The sequence below is a fragment of the Sprattus sprattus genome (genome assembly GCF_963457725.1).
Source record: "Sprattus sprattus genome assembly, chromosome: 6".
In the NCBI taxonomy this organism is placed as follows: Eukaryota; Metazoa; Chordata; class Actinopteri; order Clupeiformes; family Clupeidae; genus Sprattus; species Sprattus sprattus.
This window is the reverse complement of record NC_137925.1, coordinates 12,060,230-12,080,708: the sequence shown is the minus strand read 5'-3', so window position 1 is coordinate 12,080,708 and position 20,479 is coordinate 12,060,230. Positions and strand designations below refer to the sequence as shown.

General features: G+C 40.9%; 2 protein-coding genes across 2 annotated transcripts in view; one reads left to right on the top strand and one right to left on the bottom strand.

Moving 5' to 3' along the window:
- The window catches only part of LOC308366894 (cytochrome P450 2K1-like), a gene marked incomplete at both ends in the record, with an annotated part of 28,248 nt that extends 23,537 nt beyond the window's left edge, over positions 1 to 4,711 (top strand). The window contains 3 exons of the mRNA XM_080840684.1: positions 1,867 to 2,051; positions 2,850 to 2,991; positions 4,524 to 4,711. Coding sequence (XP_080696810.1) covers positions 1,867 to 2,051; positions 2,850 to 2,991; positions 4,524 to 4,711 — 515 coding nt within the window. The remainder of the gene's footprint in view (positions 1 to 1,866; positions 2,052 to 2,849; positions 2,992 to 4,523) is intronic.
- Positions 4,712 to 4,990: 279 nt separating this feature from the next.
- LOC308366897 (acyl-coenzyme A thioesterase 1-like) lies at positions 4,991 to 11,742 on the bottom strand. The gene is made up of 3 exons (XM_080840687.1): positions 11,157 to 11,742; positions 5,937 to 6,139; positions 4,991 to 5,787 (listed from the first exon to the last, which is right to left on the bottom strand). Exons 1-3 carry the CDS (start codon positions 11,611 to 11,613, stop codon positions 5,182 to 5,184), a joined length of 1,266 nt encoding a protein of 421 aa, XP_080696813.1. The 5' UTR covers positions 11,614 to 11,742; the 3' UTR covers positions 4,991 to 5,181.
- Positions 11,743 to 20,479: the final 8,737 nt, after the last annotated feature.

Here is a 20,479-nt window from a genome sequence, read left to right as displayed (position 1 = left end):
CATAACTGGCCATTGGGAGCCAGAATTCTTTCTGTTTGCTTGGGGGTTCAAATACTTATTTTTTGCATCAAATGCAAATACAATCATAATTCTTATAAAATGCAGTTTTCTGGATTTTTTTGTTGATATTCTGTTTCTCACTGTTAAAATACACCTACCATTACAATTCTAGATCACACATTTCTTTGCAAGTGGCCAAACTTGCGTAATCGGCAGGGGTTCAAATACTTATTTTCCCCACTGTATGTGGAGTGCAAATATGTCTTGCCATTACACTACCCAACAGCTCTACGTCTGCTAACACTACAGAATGCATAATTCCTACGGGCACTGCACTAGTTTTGCATAGCCTAATCTTTATTTTCAAATACTCAATATTCTTTATTTCTATTTTGATGGGAATAGGCAGGTGAAACAATGACATTCTCATGATGTGCTATACACAGAAACATCCTTTGGATTTCTTCTATAATAGGGCGAACGACGCCCCTGGTGGATTGCATCGCTAAGTGTGAAGTTACTACTGGTCCTGACCACACGTAGAATTCTTCTCAACGAAAGATACACTTAAGGGAAAGGGCCCCTTGCGCTTGCGCTTACGCTTACGTCCCCGAGCATAAATCAGCCTTTAAGCTAAGTGCCGCGTCGGGAAACCTGTCTGCAACGTAGGATTCCTCTTACGAACGATTTCAAGTGCTTTTTAGGCTAAGTGCGCGTTCGGGAAACGAGGCCATGGTCATTTACCGAAACATGCTCTGTCTTGGCAATAATTACTATGGCCTTTTTAACAGGTAGGCTACTGAGCAATGACAGGTGGCAAGCATTGGATGTAGACAGCGTCTTTCCTGAGTAGAAGGAAAACATTCCGTAACGTTTTAGCTAGACCTCAGTTGCACCGGACCCAGATAATATGAACGTGTTCACCGTTCAAATTCATTATTTCTAATTAAGTTGCGTTCAGTTCATCGTTCTCGTAAAAATGAACGTCTTTTGAACGCGTTCATGCACAACACTGTCTGTGGCCAACCTGTTTCCACTTGGAACAAACACCACAGGCACTACACGGTTGCTGATGGCCAAGAACCCCAACGTACAGGGTATGAGGTGAATTTCATTGCATTTCATTGCATTAAGTTGTTATAGATGAGAGATATGTGTTTCACCTTAGTTTAGACATTAAAGGCACCCAGTGCAACTTTATAGGCTTGAGACTCGAAAAATAAACATTATTTCTAGTCTTTTTTTTACAAGTAGTAAGTTTCAATAACTCCATACCATTACATATCGACATTCAAGGAGCAAAGATGAGACGTCGTTGTGTGGTGAGAACTGATAGAAAATCGTAAACAACAACAATCGCCGGTGGGGAGAGGCAATTTTTCCATTGACTGGAATCCTGCTTTATTTATTGGTGGCACCAATAAATACAGGCCTACGCTTTTGCGGCTAGTTTTAGCGCTCTTTTTAACGCCCAAAGTATCAAATAATGACGCAAATGTGCTAATATGGTGAACTAAATGTCAATATCATAAAGATGGTCTTATCCAGAATATTTCCATTTTGATGCCCTAATGTTGCACTGGGTGCCTTTTAAGTTTTAAATACACCCTTTAGATGTTCGAGAGAAGAGTTTGATAGGCCCATAGACAGGTAAATAATGTTGGCTTCAGATGGCTTCTGCAAGGACTTTGAGAAGTGCCTGATACGGGCCTGTGGCCTTCTTAAAGGCGTAGTCCTTGATTTATAATCCCTTACACTTTTCGTTTCTCTTGGTGTCTATCCGGTGTCTGTGCTCAACCATTTGCTAGAATCAAGGACTGTACTTTAACATCTCACTCCTTGTTATTTTGCACTTATCAAATGTAGACAGATTGCAGGAGGAGATTGACAGGGTGATCGGAGACCGACAGCCTGTGGTGGAGGACAGGAAGAGCCTTCCCTACACTGACGCCGTGATCCACGAGATCCAGAGAGTAGCCAACATTGTGCCTTTAAATCTTCCCCACACCACAAGCTGTGATGTGCATTTCCAGGGTTTCTTCATCCAAAAGGTACAGCTGTGGCTTGTTGAGGTTACATGTTGATGTTTGTGGATGAAGATGTAAAACGTGTTTTCGTAACTATTAACCACACTGTACATGAACACCTTTACATTATTTTATGTAATTTTCTAAAACAAACCTGTGTATTGACATCACTTATTCAACGTAACCCCATTGTGTCGCGTTAAACAAAATGCCATGTGGTCTTGAATATGTATAGCGATTGTAATAGAACACCCTATAGGCAATATTAGCTCTTCTAAACTTCCCACAATTTACTATATTCATGTCTTTGAAGGACTACAAGGAATTATCATTTGAATGCATTTTTTATAAAGCTGGTGTTTTAGTGAACTATATGAATGTAGACCAACATGTAACGGTTCAAAGGTTTGTGTTATAAATATTCAACAGATAACGCCTACAAGATTCAAAGATGCCAGAGCACAGACAACTAAGACTTAGTTCAGATTTTTGTCTTGTCATCTGCAAGTTGTACTAATTCTCTGATTTGTTCTGTCAGATGAAAGGGAGCAAATATTCAACTGTCACTTATAAATATTCAACTTTCTTTGAATGGTCCCCTATAGAAGCTCAGATTATAGACAAACTATCTGTTTAAACTTGGTTAATTACAATTTAAGGTTAGGGTTAAGTGTTGGGTTTGTTTACGGTGATGTTCAGTGGACGATGACAAAGACTGAACTTGAATTTCAACAAACCATCTGTAAAGACTCTACTCTTCTACATCTCTCTATTCATGCGTCATAATTCCCTCGTCTTCCTCTCTCCATCCTCTTCCCCCAGGGCACCGCTGTGATTCCTCTGCTCACCTCAGTACTGAGAGACGAATCTGAATGGGAGCAGCCTTACATGTTCCACCCAGAACACTTCCTGGATGACCAGGGGCAGTTTGTCAAGAGAGACGCTTTTCTTGCATTCTCTGCAGGTATCCATTTTCATAGCTGTTCACATTTACTGTTTGTTTGTTATGAGCACAGAGTTAGAGAAGCCAGAGGAGTGGAGTGTTGGAGCACACAGTGGGAGTGTTCCGCCACAAACATTCAGCACTACTGTCCAGTTTTCTATGTTTTATAACAGCACAAGATGGATGACAATGTTATGCAACAATACACATATTTTTTTTAGACCACGTTTTAATCGTGGACGTTGCGAGTAGAAAATCGCGTTTTATAATATCGCAATTTTATTGCAAATGCAATTAATCATTCAGCCCTAGTGTTGGAGCATCACGTCGTGCCTAACAACTCCCCTTACCTGTTCTAAAATCAGCGCAAACCACGGCCTCTTGGGGCTTATTGCTTAAATAACAGCACTAGATGGATGACTAGAATGTTATGCAACAATACAAAAAAATCTCTGATTAGCTTGGTTTGGCTAATCCTGCTCACTGTTGATGTTCACTACAGTCTACACCAGGGGTTTTAAACTGGTTTTGTCCCAGGGACCACCTTTCTAACAAGAAAGTATTCACGACCCACTGATGTACCTGCGTGCGCGTGTTTGTAACCGCCCCCGTCACCACGCCCCCTCCCCCGACACAGATATTCTGCCTGTAGCACTTGTCAGTGTAATTTCTTCGCCGAATATGGGTATACATTAGTATATCTTTTCGGCCATGTGGCTATTCAGACTATTTAGATTGACATATTTTTCTTATTTGAGAAAGAAAATATCAATATAAAATAAATATTTAATGGTGAACTGATCAACATAGGCTCATGTCGCGGACCCCCTGCAATGCCGTCGCGGACCACCAGGGGGCAGCGAAACCCTGGTTGAAAACCCCTGGTCTACACAGTTGCCAGAACACTGAGCAGAATGTCCTCCCACAACATCACCATTACTGTCATGAGTTGCCATGAGTTGATTTTTTGTACTGGCGTATCTGACCGTATCGGTGCAGGCAGGGAGCTAAGTGTGTTTGGGCATCGTTCGTATTGGGAATCATTACATTTGGGCACGTTTAGCCAGTACCTTGTTTAACTTAGACAACCTACAGTATACAACCAAACTGAGTCCACCCCTGTCATCTGATTCAAAATTGAATCAACTAACAGTAGTTGAATTACTGCTAAGTTAGACAGTAAGTTATCTTAATGTGAAGTGTGTGTTAGTTCTTACCCTTTTGATAAAAAATAGGCACTGTGGAGAGGTTTGCTGAGCTTCACAATAATAGGCAGAATTAATTAGAGCAATTTTTGATTTTTGGCATTGAATGTAATTATGTACAGGGTATATAAGGTACAGTAGCCACTATGACACAAGTGTGTGTGTGTGTGCAAGTACGACACAAGTTTGTGTAAGTGTGCAAGTACGACACAAGTTTGTGTGTGTGTTTGGAAGTACAACTCATGTTTGTGTGTGTGTGCAAGTACGACACAAGTTTGTGTGTGTGTGCAAGTAGGACACAAGGTTGTGTGTGTGTGTGCTAAATGGGCATGTTCTCCTTGCTCTCAGGACGCAGGGCGTGTCTGGGAGAGAGTCTGGCCAGGATGGAACTCTTCCTCTTCTTCACCGTGCTGCTACAACGCTTCCGTTTCACTCCACCTCCTGGTGTCTCTGAGGATGAGCTGGACCTCACACCGATCTTAGGAACTACCCTCAACCCCTCCCCGCATAAGCTGTGTGCTGTGAGCCGCTCCTGACTTCCTTGATGTTCTTACATGCCATCTGTGTGAACAACATATGCAGCTAAACACATTATTCCTCTAAGGGAGGACATGGTAAAACTCTTACTTGTCCTCCAATTTGTGGACCTAAAAGTGTCTCCAAATGTACAAAATCGATTTGTTCATTTGTACTGTTTATTTGAAATATGGTTATTGAGAGTTAGGACTTTGTGCAGTGTGTTTTTGTAAACAGTACATTATTTGACAGTAAGGTTTTGTTCCAATAAATTATTAGATTTTATTTTTGTTGCTTCTGTCAGAGGAATGGTAAACTGCAATGGGATGACGTTCCAAAATAAAACTTTTAATTTTGATTTGCGTGCTTCTCTGTGATAAACTGTCCTGCCTTAGCTGCCTTGACATACTGTATGATTAGAAATGAGGCTCAGGCGACTTGTTTTCAATAGTAGTAGCAGACACAAAAATGTTGCTGATTCATGCTGAAATTAGAGCCTTGCTTTGCATTGTGGGTGCCCACTGTCTAAATGCTTCCTGAAGAACTCCTGGACCCTCCCCCATAAGTCCACCTGAGCATGTGTATTCGCTGTAGTCTCTCCTCCAAACATCACCACTTCACCTGCGGCTGCATGGACCCCAGAGGGGTAGAAGGGCATGTAGGGGACGTCCACAAAGTGACCTGCTTTGGGGTACCTCACCACCTCAAAGTTCTCCTTGCCATGCGCTCTGAGTCGCTGGCCAGCCAGCTCAGCGAAAAAGACACTGTCCCAGTTCTTGTCGTCTTCAGATGCTACAACCAGGAAGTGGCTGTCTGCACGCTCGATGGGGATCACAGAGGCTAGGTTCTCTTCGGCCATGGGATTCGGCATGGCCTTGCTGATGTCCAGAAGTCCTTGCTCTGTGCGGATCATTTTCTCTTGGTCAGGCAAGAGTGGAGGGAGAACAGTGCCTTTGTACTTGAGGGGAAACAAGGTGTTGGCACAGCAACCGTTAATGGAGACAACCGCCTTGACTCCTGGTAGATATGATGCCATGGACAGGGCTACATCCCCGCTCTTGGAGATGGAGATAACTCCCACTCCAGGGCCTTTCACCTGGAATAAAATGGAGAAGCAAGACATTTAGACAGCATTGTACAGCACTATACTAGTAACATTTCCATATTACTATGAATATGTACTGTATATAGCTTCTCAAATGGGTCATAGTTATGTGAATACACTTTTGTAGATTTGATACCAGCCTCAGGTTTTTTCAGCAAGAAGCATACTCCCTCTTCAAAATACTCCAGATCGAGTTTGTCAACTTTTTTAGGCAAATCCTTGTAACGGTAAAAAGCCAGAGCCAACACTACGAAGCCTTTATTGGCCAGCAGACTGGCTCTCGGTTCTGATGGGCCGCCACCTAAGGTATACAGGTCCACAATGCCAGGGAATGGCCCTGGCCCTGAAAGGGAAGAAAAAGTAATAGGTAATCTGTTAAGGTCCTTGATCTGTTAATGTCCTTGATCTGTTAATGTCCTTGATCTGTTAATGTCCTCGATCACTGGGTTAAATAATATTCTAAACCTGAATATACAGTCATGGACAAAAATATTGGCACCCCTGCACTTCTGTCAGATAATGCACCACTACTCCCAGAAAAGTGTTGCAATTACAAATGTTTTTGTATTCACATGTTTATTTACTTAGTTTGCATTGGAAAAACACAAAAAATCTGAGAAATAATGCCTAATCTGACTTTATTCCACATAAAACTCAAAAAAGGGCCGGACAAAATTATTGGCACCCTCAACTTTATAATGGGTAGAACACCCTTAAAAATAAAGAAATACAAATATCTGAAATCAATTGCTTCCTGTAACCATTAATGAGGTGTCTAACACCTCTTTACTGGAATTTCGGACCACTCTTCTTTTGCCAACTGCTCCAGGTCTCTCACATTTGAAGGGTGCCTTCTCCCAACTACTGATTTGAGATCATGCCCCAGTTGTGCTATGGGATTAAGATCTGGACTCATCTCGGACACTTCAGAACTCTCCAGTGCTTTGTCTTAACCATTTCTGGGTACTTTTTGAAGTGTGCTATGGGTCATTGTCCTGCTGGAAGACCCATGCCATGTCCTCTGACACAGACCCAGCTTTCTGACACTGGGCCCTACATTGCGCCCAAAAATGATTTGGTAGTCCTCAGATTTCCTGATGCTATGCACACAGTCAAGGCATCAGGTTCCAGAAGCAGCAAAGCAACCCCAAAACATCGGTCCAGCTCCACCATATTAGCCTGTAGGGACCGTGTTCTTTTCTTTGAAGGCCTCATTTCGTTGTCTGTAAACTGCTTTACGAAAAAGCTCTACTTTGGTCTCATCTATCTACAGGATGTTCTCCCAGAATGATTTAGGCTTCCCCAAGAAAGTTTTGTCAAACTCAAGTCTGGCTTTTTTACCTCTCTGTGTAAGCAGTGGGGTCCTCTGGGTCTCCTACAATCCCATTTCATTCAAATGGCGACGGATAGTGCAAGCTGACACCGTTGTACCCTTTGTCTGCAGGGTAGCTTGAATTTATTTGGAAGTTGTTCTAGGTTATTTATCCACCATTCAAACAATCTTTTGTTGCATTCTGTCATCAATTTTTCTCTTCCTTCCACATCCAGGGAGGTTAGTGACAATGCCATGGGCTGTAAACTTGTTGATGACACTGCGCACAGTGGACACAGGAACATTAAGATCTCTGGAGATGGACTTGTAGCCTTGAGATTGTCCATGCTGTTCTACAGTTTTGGTTCTCAAATCCTCAGACAATTCTTTGCTCTTCTTTCTTTTCCCCATGCTCAGCGCAGTATACAGAGACACAAAACACAAAGGTTGAGTCAACGTTGCTCTATTTTAACTGGTTGCAAATGTGATTTCTATAATACCAGCATCTGTGGCTCGCCACAGGTGGGTTTAAATAAATATTAAAGGAGTATTACATGCTTAAAATACAATTATTTCTTAAGGGTGCCAACAGTGATGGGCACAAATACATCAAAATGTATTTTGATACAAATTACAAAATACCCTTCAAATAAATGTATCAAAATAAAATACAAAATACTGTTGTCAGAAAATGTAACAAAATACAATACATGTATTTTGTATTTTTAAAATACAGGAAATACTTTTTCTGAATTTTCAGCTTTCACTCAATTTGGTATAGCAGAACATTCAGGTTTGGGCTATTCAGTGGCGTAACGTAGTTATCACGGGCTCAGGTGCAGGCTATTATGACGGGCCCTTGTCAGTGTTGTAAGGCAGCGGTTCCCAAACATTTGAGTCCTGTATCCTTTTTTTCATGTTTGTAACCGCCGCCACCACGCCCCTGCCCCCGCACACATACTCCGCCTATTACACCTGGCAGTGTAATTTTTTTTCTGAATATACTGTAGGTATACATCAGTATTTTCGGCAATGTGACTTGGCTATTCAGACTATTTAGATTGACATAAATATGTCTATGGGCCCTGGCTACGGGGCTATATAATGTACACAAAGCTCTGATGAACCCAGTAAAAAAGGAAGAACAGTCACAGAATGTCAGTGTAACTAAGCAAAGCTATTAAAAGACAACAACTTGATTGATTTTGTATAGATATATTTTTGCAGGCAGCAGCTGTGTTACTTTCATCTGTTCACAAACAGTGCTCTCATTGCAATCTCTATGGCTTCCGGGAGGGCTATCCCCACCATGCTTTCGTCATACGTAATTGCGTATAAGGACATCATACGGCTTTGATCAAGTCACATTCTGTCAAGATAGCTATCGTTCAGTGCAACAACAGGATTCGCTCTTTGGAAGAACCTCCTTTTAGTCGGTGTACAAATGAAGATACATTGACAAGGATCAAGACAGCTATCTAAGTTTTCGAGCTGAGCCCTGTTTTGTGAAAAAAAATGGATTTAACATGAGAGTGAATGAGAAAGATCTGGGGTGATTTCCTTTTCGCCCCAAAAAGGGGCGGGCAATAATAAGCACCACTTTTGGCAAATTGACTGATGCCTGATTCGACAATGACATTCAGAGGCAGATCAGATGGTCTAGTGGTAGAATCCGACAGAAAAAAATCTCCTTCTGCTTAAACACTGGAGAAAGTATTTTGAGTATTTTAAATACAAAATGACTCCACTCTAAAGTATTTTGTTACAAATTACATTTGATTTTTTATCAGCCATATCAAATACAAATTACAAAATACTCAAAAGTAAATTAACTAGTATTTCAAATACAAGTAATTGAAATACTGCCCATCTCTGGGTGCCAATCATTTTGTCCGGCCCTTTTTTGAGTTTTATGTGGAATAAAGTCAGATTTGGCATTATTTGTCAGATTTTTTGTGTTTTTCCAATGCAAACTAAGTAAATAGACATGTGAATACAAAAGCATTTGTAATTGCAACACTTTTCTGGGAGTATTGGTGCATTATCTGACAGAATTTCAGGGGTGCCAATATTTTTGTCCATGACTGTATTTGGCTGTGCTCAGGTAACAAACCAAATAAACTACTATTTTTGGGACAACAGCAAATATACGTACTCGCATATCACACTGGATTATCTAAAAAAAAAAAAAAAAACCTTAATTGGCTTTGTAGCTAATTATATCTAAGGGCACAGGAAAACCCAGCAAGTCACAACAGTCCAGTATGGCACTTGTGCAATATTTCAACTGCTATACAAAAGGACTGGGCATAGTGTATAAAAAAATGAATATATATATAAACAGAATCAATCGGTTGCAATGTGTTCCTTTCGTGGGATTGAATGTCAGTCATTGAAAATTGCTGAATAATTTCACAACGTTATGGACTGCCAATAGTGAAATAACAACATGAATGGCAATCCTGGGTCAGGAAACTCTGTTATGTAACTGTTGGTCTGATTTCTCTAAAACAGGCTATAGACACCGCAAGGCATTCCATTTTAATGACTTGAACGAGGGCATGGGAAGTCCACTGTAGAAAACCGCAGTATTTGTTGTCGTTATTGATTTTATTTTCCAAAAACAGTTTCACAACTTTTTAAGTGAGTATTCTTCATAAATAATCCACTCCTGCTTCTCACTGCGAGTAGCGAGTCTTCGTCTTGGAGCACTCTGATTGGCTCACCGGGCCTCTGGCCTGGAGCACTGTGGAGGGTTCGCTGCTGCTGCAATGCACACTGTGCGTGTGCGAACCTGACTTTGTGTATGGCCAGGGGCGGAGTGGCCATCGGGAGCACCGGGATTTTTCCCGGTCGGCCGGTAGGCCAATAATCTCTCGAGAACCAGCCTGCAGACCGGCCTTGGCAGCCGTAGCATCAAATTCATGAGCGGCCTATCGAATTTGAATATACGTCAAATCCTGGTCTCGGGAAAATCTCTAAGTTCTCCGAGAGTTACAAAATTGAGCAGTCCAACTATTTAGAGCACTATTTGTCTCTGTACATCACACCTATGGTGTGTGTCAAACTCAATCCCATCAATCCAACCTTCTGATTTTTGTTTAGCCTCCTATATTGATGTAATTCTTTTTATTCAGACGCTCCATTACTTTCATGACCACAAATATGAATTGGCCAGCGATTTAATTCTTTTTTTTTTGTTGAATGTAGAATAGTCGGAGCAAAGCATCATGGGAAATGCGTATCGTTCTGCCTTTATCAAGTGAACCTAGGGAGATAAATTAGCGGCTATCAGGGAGAGAGAGCAGGTGAAGCGGACCTGATGGAGGGACATAAGAGAAAGGAGAAAGGAGGGGGCAAAAAGGCCAGACTGAAAAAGAGGCGGATGCTGGAGGAAAGTGCATCAAAATGTACAAGAATTACGGATTTATTCAACCAGCCGTCAACTAGGTGCGAGTGAGTTGACAGGACACATTGTTGCGAATTAGCATAACATTTGAGCCAATAAGGGACGCGATTTGTTCCGTATTTCCAGAAGTATATACAAATACACTGTCACTGTCATGTCTGTCACCCACACATCAACTCTAAATCTAACAATAATGATCAAAAGCCGCCCGTTTCTTTCTGTAGTTGATATATGGGAGGTGGAGGGGATGCGGGTTGGGCCAGTTGTGGGCACGTTGTGGGCACGTTATGGGCCGGTGGTGGGCCGGTGCAGTCAGAATTGTCCCGGTGGATTTTTGTGTACCACTCCGCCCCTGTGTATGGCCATTATGTTTCAGCTTTTACACTGGAACAGAATGTGAAATATGCATGAAAGTTTAGGGGGACGGCAACTTTTTCTCAGTGTGTACACATAATCTAAGCAGTAAAAGTCCAAAGTTAAAATAGTAGCCTACAATTTGTACATTTTTACTTTTACCTTCGTTATGAGGCTCTTAATGTAACAAACAAAACTGTAATTCACACCATGCATTCAAGTATTTTTCTAATTCGGATTTTCTAATTATCATTTTTATTAAGTCTAAATCACAGTATAACTCACCTGGTGGAATGAAAAGGGTTCCACGTAGCCCACCATCAGTCACGACCACCCTTTGGACACCTTCCTTCATGAAGCGCCTTTGGTGCGTCTCCTTGGCGAGGACAAGTCCAGCTCTTTCATGACTGACCACCTCAATATCCACCAACAAAGGCCTTGATGCATCCCACCATGTCAATTTATTATGAGGGGTTAATGGTGTCAACGACCAAAATAGTCCCATGGGCTCAACTCCAGTGTAGGTGCCACTCAGAGAGGGAGAGCTGTTCAAATCCACGTCTCCATTTTCAGTAGCCTGGTGCACGGCAGAGGACTGGAAGATTATATCTTTGACATCTTTCACTCTGGCTATCAAAGTCACAGTCTGTTTAGGTAAGAGCCCACGCACTATGACCTGTACTGGCTCATCGAAGTAAGAATAAATTGGTGACATGTGTACTGCAATAGCACAGACAGACATTATCTCCGATTTTCTGGTGACAAGTTCCAAAGGTTAAAAAAGCCAACCAGTAGACTATTACTCCTATCCTGTCAAATTCCCCCCTATTACTCCTATCCTGCCAAATTTGAATAACAAAACCCTATACCTCAGCACATACACATTTTGTATAAATTAACTTTAAAATGGTAGTTCAAAACGAGACAAATTAGCCATCAAACACATACCTCACAATGACAAACTGCATATGTCTATCTGTGCAGCTGTCTGACTGTTATATAATGTATACATTATATAACAGTCAGACATGTGCACAGATAGACCCCTAGTGGTGCCCAAGCACCTGCCCTTTTGCCCTCTACCTTCTGCTGGAAGTAGATTTTTTTTACTTGAAAACTATACTTGAAAAGGAACTATTAAACTATGAAAAACACACTGACTGCCAGTTTCTCACTATTTGATGTATGCTCTTTCTCTTAATGATGGTCAATACGTAGTAACTAAAGAAGCACTATTTCGATAGTTTATAGATCTTCTCAGTATTTTCAAAGTGCACGAGCTGTGCAAGAAAGGTGCGCGTTTATCATAGACCCATGCACATGAATGACTGGCGATTTAACTAGCGAGATTCAAAGTAATGTAGAGGCAAATCTTTTTCACACACTTCACGTAGAGCATAAACCCTTGAATACTCCATGAAATTGGTTGCGAAATGTAAAAGGTTATCGTGATTTGTATCCAGATAAACCGCAGCTCCTGGCAACTTGCGGTTGTTTGACACGTTTGACAGACCTCTGACGTCAGAGAGCTCCTGTAACAATATGGCGGCGCCGGCGACGCGTTTCGCCGAGAAGCAGTGGAGGCGGCGTCTACGTATACATGTCTATGGTGTTGAGCATAGTCAGATATCATAAATAGGTGGTGGGCTGGACCCCCGAATTGTGAATTTAAAACTTACCGTCCAGCTGTGAAGCCCATTTTTTTAAGGATGGATTCATAAAAATACACCAAACTGTATTTGCTTTGTTTCCACCTTCGTTTCGTGCACATTTGGCGAACATATCGTTGTAAAGACTCTGTTTTTTGATCGGGCGAATTTTCAGGGCAACTATTTGAGACCGTGCGTTTCAATGACAACAAGACGTAAGCAACCTCGGGTGTCGCTGTCTGGAGAAATAATTCTTGCTGAACCTTACCAAATACTCTTCTCTCCAGGGGAGATTGCAATTGGAGTGACATATTTGAGATAAGGCACATTATCTATAATATGTAATACATTATTACTGAATGTTAAAACACCATTTTCTCTACTTTAAGTCTTGGAGTAGGTGATGTTGCCTACATTTGCGTTTCCAATCATTTTCTATGGTTAAAAAGTAAAACCCCCTTACCTGTTCTAAAATCAGCGCAAAGCACGGACTCGCGGGGCTTATTGCTTTTCTAAAACTGTTAATTTGATATGGTTTCATAAGGCATAGCCTTAGTTCAGACCAGAGCCAACTTAATCTATTGATAAAAACACAAGCACACAAAATTCACTTGACAAAATTTAATTTATTTATTAAATGGGAACTTGCATTATCATACATTAAGAAAGTAATTGACGTTTTAACCATAAGGCTATGCCTACTCTAACATGATGGGTGGTCTTATCCCTTAAACAATGTAACAACATGAATTCATAACATGTATTGCATACACGTGGGAATGCTAGCAGTAGCAAAATGGGACAAAATTAAGTGCTGTATGCATTTAGTGCCTGGAGAAAAAACACCTGTAGTACAATTTTCAAATATAAGTTGGTCAAAGTTCCTGCAGTGTGCCCATTCATGGCTGAACCTGCAACCCTGCAAAGAGGGGAAGTGGCCCGAAATGCCCTAGAGGCTTTAAATCTGGAAGAAGACCAGGAATTGCCAGCTAATATGGCAATAGGATACCACCGAAAATGCTACATGCTGTTCACCAAAGCACACATTGAAAGAGCACGAAAGAAGAAAGAAAAGGCAGCCAAGGACAGTGAAGGTTTGTACTCAGAGTATGATTTCCTTTTCGCCTGTATTCAGTGGCGGACCTACCATTAAGGCGAACTAGGCAACTGCCTTAGGCCCCCACCCAGCAGAAAGCCGTCGACGAGTTGCCCACCCAGACACCGATGGGCCGATGGGATGGCCCAAGTATATAACCAACCGGCCCTCCCGCAGATGTTGTCGGTCGCGACAGTTTTCCTTGCTTCACAGAATACATTATATACCTCTAATGATAACCAATAGGAATCGCTGTCTGCTATTTATACTACTCCTAGTGACCTGTAACGCGGTCTGTATTCCTTTATTTGTAGGCTACCACTGTCACTTTTCATAGGTTGTACAGTGTGAATGTTCGCTTTTTGCCCTAACACTGAGTTCTTTTCTTTGTGAAGACTTATTTAGCTTTTGTTAGCCCATACTTTCGAGATCAGTCAATAAATATAGTTGGTTTTGACTTATATGTTGCCCCCTTCTTTACGTTGTTACTGGACATATTGTATGTGTCCTGTAAAGCTATGTTGCATCATACAACATTTGAGACATGTGGATAATGAAAAAGTGGGATAATTTAATGTGGAGCCAAATCATGTTTGCTTATGAAGGCTCCTGAATGTAACTTTCTTCCATATAACTAGCTACTGTAGCTATGTAGGTAGAGGGGAAATATTTTGATTGTGTGCTGCCATCTACTATACAAAAAGGTATTGCTGTATGAGTTAATCAGCCTACAAAAAAATTGATATTGCTTAATGTAGGATACTAGCCCAGAGTTAAGCATATTCATCTAGCAAACTACCTACCTTGGAGTGTTACAATAGCCAGTATCATTTTATTCCATGTGTCCATCCAGGCAAATTTGTGGATCCAAATGTTATTAAAAAACATATATAATGTTATTTCTTTGTAATCATCCAAAATTATGTTTAGTGTATGGGTATTTTGCATACATTGAGTGGGCAACGCGCCGTATATTAAGTGGGCCGCTCTGACAGACAACTCCCGGGCCACTTTTTCCCCCCAGTCCGCCCCTGCTTTGAGGTGGCCCTTTTTCTTTTGCATTAAAAGGACGGATGAAGAGGGCCCCTGGCTATGTTCGCCTTAGGCCCCCAAATGACTAGGTCCGCCACTGCCTGTATTATATGAGGTCTGTGTACCAAACAGGGTTTGAGCAAGTAACTCAATACATTGACATGACAGAGAAATGGTGTAGATGAAACTCCTTCATTACTGAGACATTAAGGTCCATGGCTTCCACACTGACACTGCTTGATCACCTCAGGGTGGAGGTTTCTGGATTTCCCCACTCAGCTGCAATGTTTTTGTTCCTGAACGTAAAGGACTTTGTTAAAAATATACTATAATATAGCAGGGGATTACAACAGGGGTGAGGAACAATTCATTTTAAATGTCATTTCAATTTTTTTATAAAGCCCCAAGGGCCGTACTATGGATACAAAAGGATTTTCCCCCAGCACTTTAGGCCTATATTGAACGTGGTCACCTTTACAACAGACCCCACCTTCACTAGATCCCCTAAAAATAACTTTGTTGTATTGCAACTGCAATTTCAAACATTGCTTTACAAACCATGTCATATTAAATGTGAAACTGCATCACAGTAAATGCATTATGTTGGCATGAGTTTGTTGTCTACATGTTGTCTGTGTTGCCATGTGGTTTACTCCCAGCTGGTTGCCTCATATGCATGAAAAAAAAAAAACAATTAAAATATGAAATAGGGTTTATCCTTTTTTTTTCTAACATGAATCTTTTTACAACCTACCTTGTTGTAGGCAAAAAGTAAAGTGAGCCCCCAGTGGTTAAATGATGTAACATTTCTGCACCACCTGAGGAAGGTGACCTGAATGTCCAATGAAAGTCCCATGGAAGATTATCTGATTGTGACCTGCACAACGGGACTGCACAGCTGGTACCGGCAACCTTCTGAACAGACAACATTTTCATAATTTTGGCCCAGTAATCTACCACAATGGGTTTGAAATGAAATAAAACAAGTGCAGACCTTCAGCTTTAATTTGAGGATATTTACATCAAATTTGGAGAAAGGGTTTAGGAATTGCAACAACTTTCATACCTTCATTTCAAGGAACCTAAAGTAATTGGACAATTGACTCAAAAGCTGTCTCATGAGCAGGTGTGGGCTATTCCCTCATTATTTCATTATCAATTGAGCAAGTAAAAGGTCTGGAGTTGATTTCAGGTGTGGCATTTTCATTTGGAAGCTGTTTCTGCGAATCCACAACATGCGGCCATATGAGCTCTCAATGCAAGTGAAACAGGCAATCATTAGACTGTGAAAAAAGAAGAAATCCATCCGAGAGATAGCAGGAACAGTAGGAGTGGCCAAAATCAACATTCCACATGCTTAAGACGATATTTAAGGCAGAAAAACAACAACTGAAGACTGCTGCAGTCAAGGACTGGCAAAGCATCACAAAGGGAAACCCAACGCTTGGTGATGGTTATTTAATTTCAAATCCATTGTGGTAGCCTACAGGGCCAAACTTGTGAAAATGATCACTGTCCAAATATTTCCGGACCTAACTGTATCTCCTCAGTCAACCTCGTGGGGAGGCTGCACAGCAGTTCACTGCCTTCCACAGTCTCTTAAAAAAGCCTCTGATGCCCTTTTTGGAGGCCTTGATTTTCTCTGGAGATTGGAGAAATCACAGAGATGGGTGGATCAGTTTGATCTCTACAGATGTAAAGTATTTAAGGGATACATATGAAAATGGGACATGTTTTGCACCTTCATGGCCATCTGAACCGCTTTCAATGAGCTGTTGTCTGTTGATGGCTCACTACTGATGAGTAAAATGTTCTTTTATTAGCACAAAGAGTATATTATCAACAATCAGAAATCTTAGAAATTAATGGAAACATAACTCAACCTCTTAGAAACCTATAATTTTCATTCACAGAATGGCACATTAAACCATAGTTCTCACTTTTGAAGGTGACTTACGGATCAAATAGGGCTGTTAGCAAAGATTCTTTAGCCTCCATATGTTCTTGCTCAATTTCCCGTTGTAGCCATCCAGCAGCTGCCTTCACTTCCATCATCTAAATTAAGGAAACATTATAGGCCAAACATTGTAACTTCATTTAAAGGTGTCAAACATATATTCTTTAATGTCTAGATTCTTAACAATTCATTGAAACAGTGTCAGCTGTTACAGACGGACTGTATTATAATAATATATATTATAGCGATCACTTTTGCTTACCAGACAGGAAACTGCCATCAACAGTGCCGTTCATTTGACAGGACCTAAGTGTAAAAGAGGAATACAAAATTATCTTTCTGGTCAGTTTCTCTGTTACAGCCTTATTCTAGCAGACTTTGGTATTTTAAAGGATGTGGTTTTTCTATCTGACCTCCATAGGCTTCTCTCTCCAGTAATTATAATTAACCCTCTATGGAACTTGTCATTTATAAATGACGCTAAGAAAAACTGCTTTTAAAAAAACACCTAAACCTTTGACTAATAATATTAACCTAAAAATGTGTCACATGACATCCCCTTCAACCAATAAAATCAAAAGTTGTTACATATCTTGGTGATGTACAGCCGCGGAAAAAATTAAGAGACCACTTCAAAATTATCAGTTTCTCTGGTTTTACTATTTATTGGTATGTGTTAAAGTAAAATGTACATTTTTGTTTTATTCTATAACCTACTGGCAACATTCCTACCAAATTTCAAATAAAAATATTGTCATTTAGATCATTTATTTGCAGAAAAATGACAATTGGTCAAAATAGCAAAAAAGATGCAGTGTCTTTAGATCTCGAAAAATGCAAAGAAAACAAGCTCATATTCATTTTTAAACTACACAATACTAATGCTTTAACTTAGGAAGAGTTCAGAAATCAATATTTGGTGGAATAACCTTGATTTAAAATCACAACTTTCATGTGTCTTGGCATGCTCTCCACCAGACCATAAGGATTGAACCAAAGCCGACTGGAGGGTCTCCTAGTTCGTCTTCTCTGATGAGTCCAATTTCACAGTAGGTGCAAGACTCTGTGGCTTGTAGGCCTCTCCAGGTCTCCGTCTAACCATCAGACGACCATGTGTTGGGCAAAGCTGAAAATTGGACTCATCAGAGAAGACGAACTAGGAGACCCTCCAGTCGGCTTTGGTTCAATCCTTATGGTCTTTTACAAACCTCAGCCAGGCAAAGTACAACGTTGTCCCGGAAGAAAAACTTGCTTCCTTTTGCTCTGACAATGTTCCCCAACTCTGAGAAGTGTTTTTTCCAGCAGGGCAATGCTCCATGCCACACAGCCAGGCCAGTAAAGGTGTGGATGGAGTATCACCAAATCAGGACCCTGTCATGGCCAGCCCAATTTCGAGACCTGAATCCCATAAAAAAAACTCTGAAATGTGATCAAGAGGAAGATGGATGGTCACAAGCCATGAAAAGAAGCCGAGCTGCTTGAATTCTTGCGCCAGGAGTAGCATAAAGTCACCCAACGGCAATGTGAAAGACTGGTGGAGAGCATGCCAAGACACATGAAAGTTGTGATTTTAAATCAAGGTTATTCCACCAAATATTGATTTCTGAACTCTTCCTAAGTTAAAGCATTAGTATTGTGTAGTTTAAAAATGAATATGAGCTTGTTTTCTTTGCATTATTCGAGATCTGACGACACTGCATCTTTTTTGCTATTTTGACCAATTGTCATTTTTCTGCAAATAAATGATCTAAATGACAATATTTTTATTTGAAATTTGGTAGGAATGTTGCCAGTAGGTTATAGAATAAAACAAAAATGTACATTTTACTTTAACACATACCAATAAATAGTAAAACCAGAGAAACTGATAATTTTGAAGTGGTCTCTTAATTTTTTCCGCGGCTGTATGTTGCTATAAGGAAGTATAGCAGAGGAGAGCACATGTGAGTCACATGCCGGAAAAGCACGGTGGTAAGTGCAGTTTTTAAGCAATATGACATAAAACACACCAACCAAAAAAATATTTCTTGGTAGCCTAAACTGTTTTCTTATTGTTTTTGCAATTTTATGTAGAGATATATTGAAATATTTGTGTAAAACCTTGAAAAAGTTCATGTCATGTATAACTAACAAAGTCCTATAAGGGGACAGAAATGTACGCAATTGCTCAGTATAGTTTCCAATTGTTGAGATACACTATCAGACAGTATACACACATTTACACATACTGTATGTCTTTTATGGAAGTTTTAAGTATAAGTTTTATGGAAAGGTGAGAGGGACAGCATTGCCAATTCCTGAGGGAAGTGAAGAAAGTCAGTCAAGCTGTGATGAGGATGAGGTAGTTAGAGTACAAAATGACAGAAGCAGTGATGCTGAGAGTGGTGAGGAAGAACAGGATGAGGATGATATAATAAATAAATGAGCAAAAAATGAGTGCAGGCTCTCTGTGGGCCTAGTGAGGGCTCCTGTGGGCTATGTTAGGGCTGCCCACGCAGGGCCATCACTGAGGGGCCAGCATTTTGCCAATGAGCAAAAGCTCAGGGACCCTGCGTGGGCAGCCCTCAAAGGGCCCTTGTGCCAGCCCTGTGGAGGCTTTCTTGCTGTGGGCCTAGTGAGGGCTCCTGTGGGCTATGTTAGGGCTGCCCACACAGGGCCAGCACTGAGGGGCACGCACTTTGCCAATGAGCAAAAGCTCAGGGGCCCTGCGTGGGCAGCCCTCAAAGCGCCCTTGTGCCAGCCCTAAGGGGGCCCATATGTGGCAGCCCGCACAGGCCCAGCATGGGTTTTCTGGGCAGCTTAAACTCTAGAATCTTTTGTTGGGCTATCCGGTGACAGCCCGCAGTGAACCCAAAGCTGCGGGCCCCGCTTGGGCAAGCCCACACCGGGCCTGTGTAGGACTGGTGTGGGCTGGCCCTAGCCCACAGTGCCCACACCGGGCCTGTGTAGGATTGGTGTGGGCTGGCTCTAGCCCACAGTGCCCACAGCCTGCCTGCATGGGTCCCGTGGAGGCTTGCTTGCTGGGGCCATTACCCACTTTTTAAGGTCAGACCTTTTCTTACCTATACACTTGAGAGAATGCAATGCATCCCACCTAGTGAACATCTCTGTGTTGATGAGCAGATCATTCCATATAAAGGAAAAAGTCATCTCATAATTGATTTTAAATGATGAATTTTGAGATGATTTATGATATGAACTTAAGTGTTTTTTCATTAAAATGTATAAAAAATATATATATGCCTCTGTGTTTTTATCAATGGTATTTTACATTAGGAAAATGTTATTTTTTTTTTTACCCTAATGGACTGTAGTCATTTATAAATGACGGTACCCCAAAATAAAGGTCAAAGGTCAAATGTGGAAAGTGAGCTCCAAATATTTATTCTAGACCTAAACACACTTAAAATCAAAGGTCTGTAAATTTTTTCCATTAATAATCTCCACAAGGCCCATATTAAGTAATGTTTAAAAAAACAGCCAAGATTAATAGTAGCTGATTAGTTTAAGAGATTAGTTGACAATAAAAAAGCAGAAAAACTTATTTCTGTAAACTCTGGCATAAATTGCATTCAATAAACTAGAAAATGCATTTCCTGAAGGAAATACCAGTGCATGAAATGCAAAGGTTAAGAAAGGAAGAAGAAAAGAAAGAAGAGTGAAAGAAGGAAAGAAGAAAGGAAAGAAGAGTGGAAGAAGGAAAGACAAAAGGAAAGAAGAGTGAAGAAAGGAGAGAAGAGCGGAAGAAGGAAAGAAGAGTGAAAGAAGGAAAGAAGAAAAGAAAGAAGAGTGAAGAAAGGAAAGAAGAGTGGAAGAAGGTAAGAAGAAAAGAAAGAAGAGTGAAATAATGAAAGAAGAAAGGAAAGAAGAGTGA

Coding starts and splice junctions, on each gene's coding strand:
- LOC308366897 (XM_080840687.1), bottom strand. CDS start 11,613: ATGTCTGTCTGTGCTATTGCAGTACACATGTCACCAATTTATTCTTAC. Junction 6,140..11,156: donor AACCCTTTTCATTCCACCAG/GTGAGTTATACT, acceptor CTTCCCTTTCAG/GGCCAGGGCCATTCCCTGGC. Junction 5,788..5,936: donor TCTTGCTGAAAAAACCTGAG/GCTGGTATCAAA, acceptor ATTTTATTCCAG/GTGAAAGGCCCTGGAGTGGG.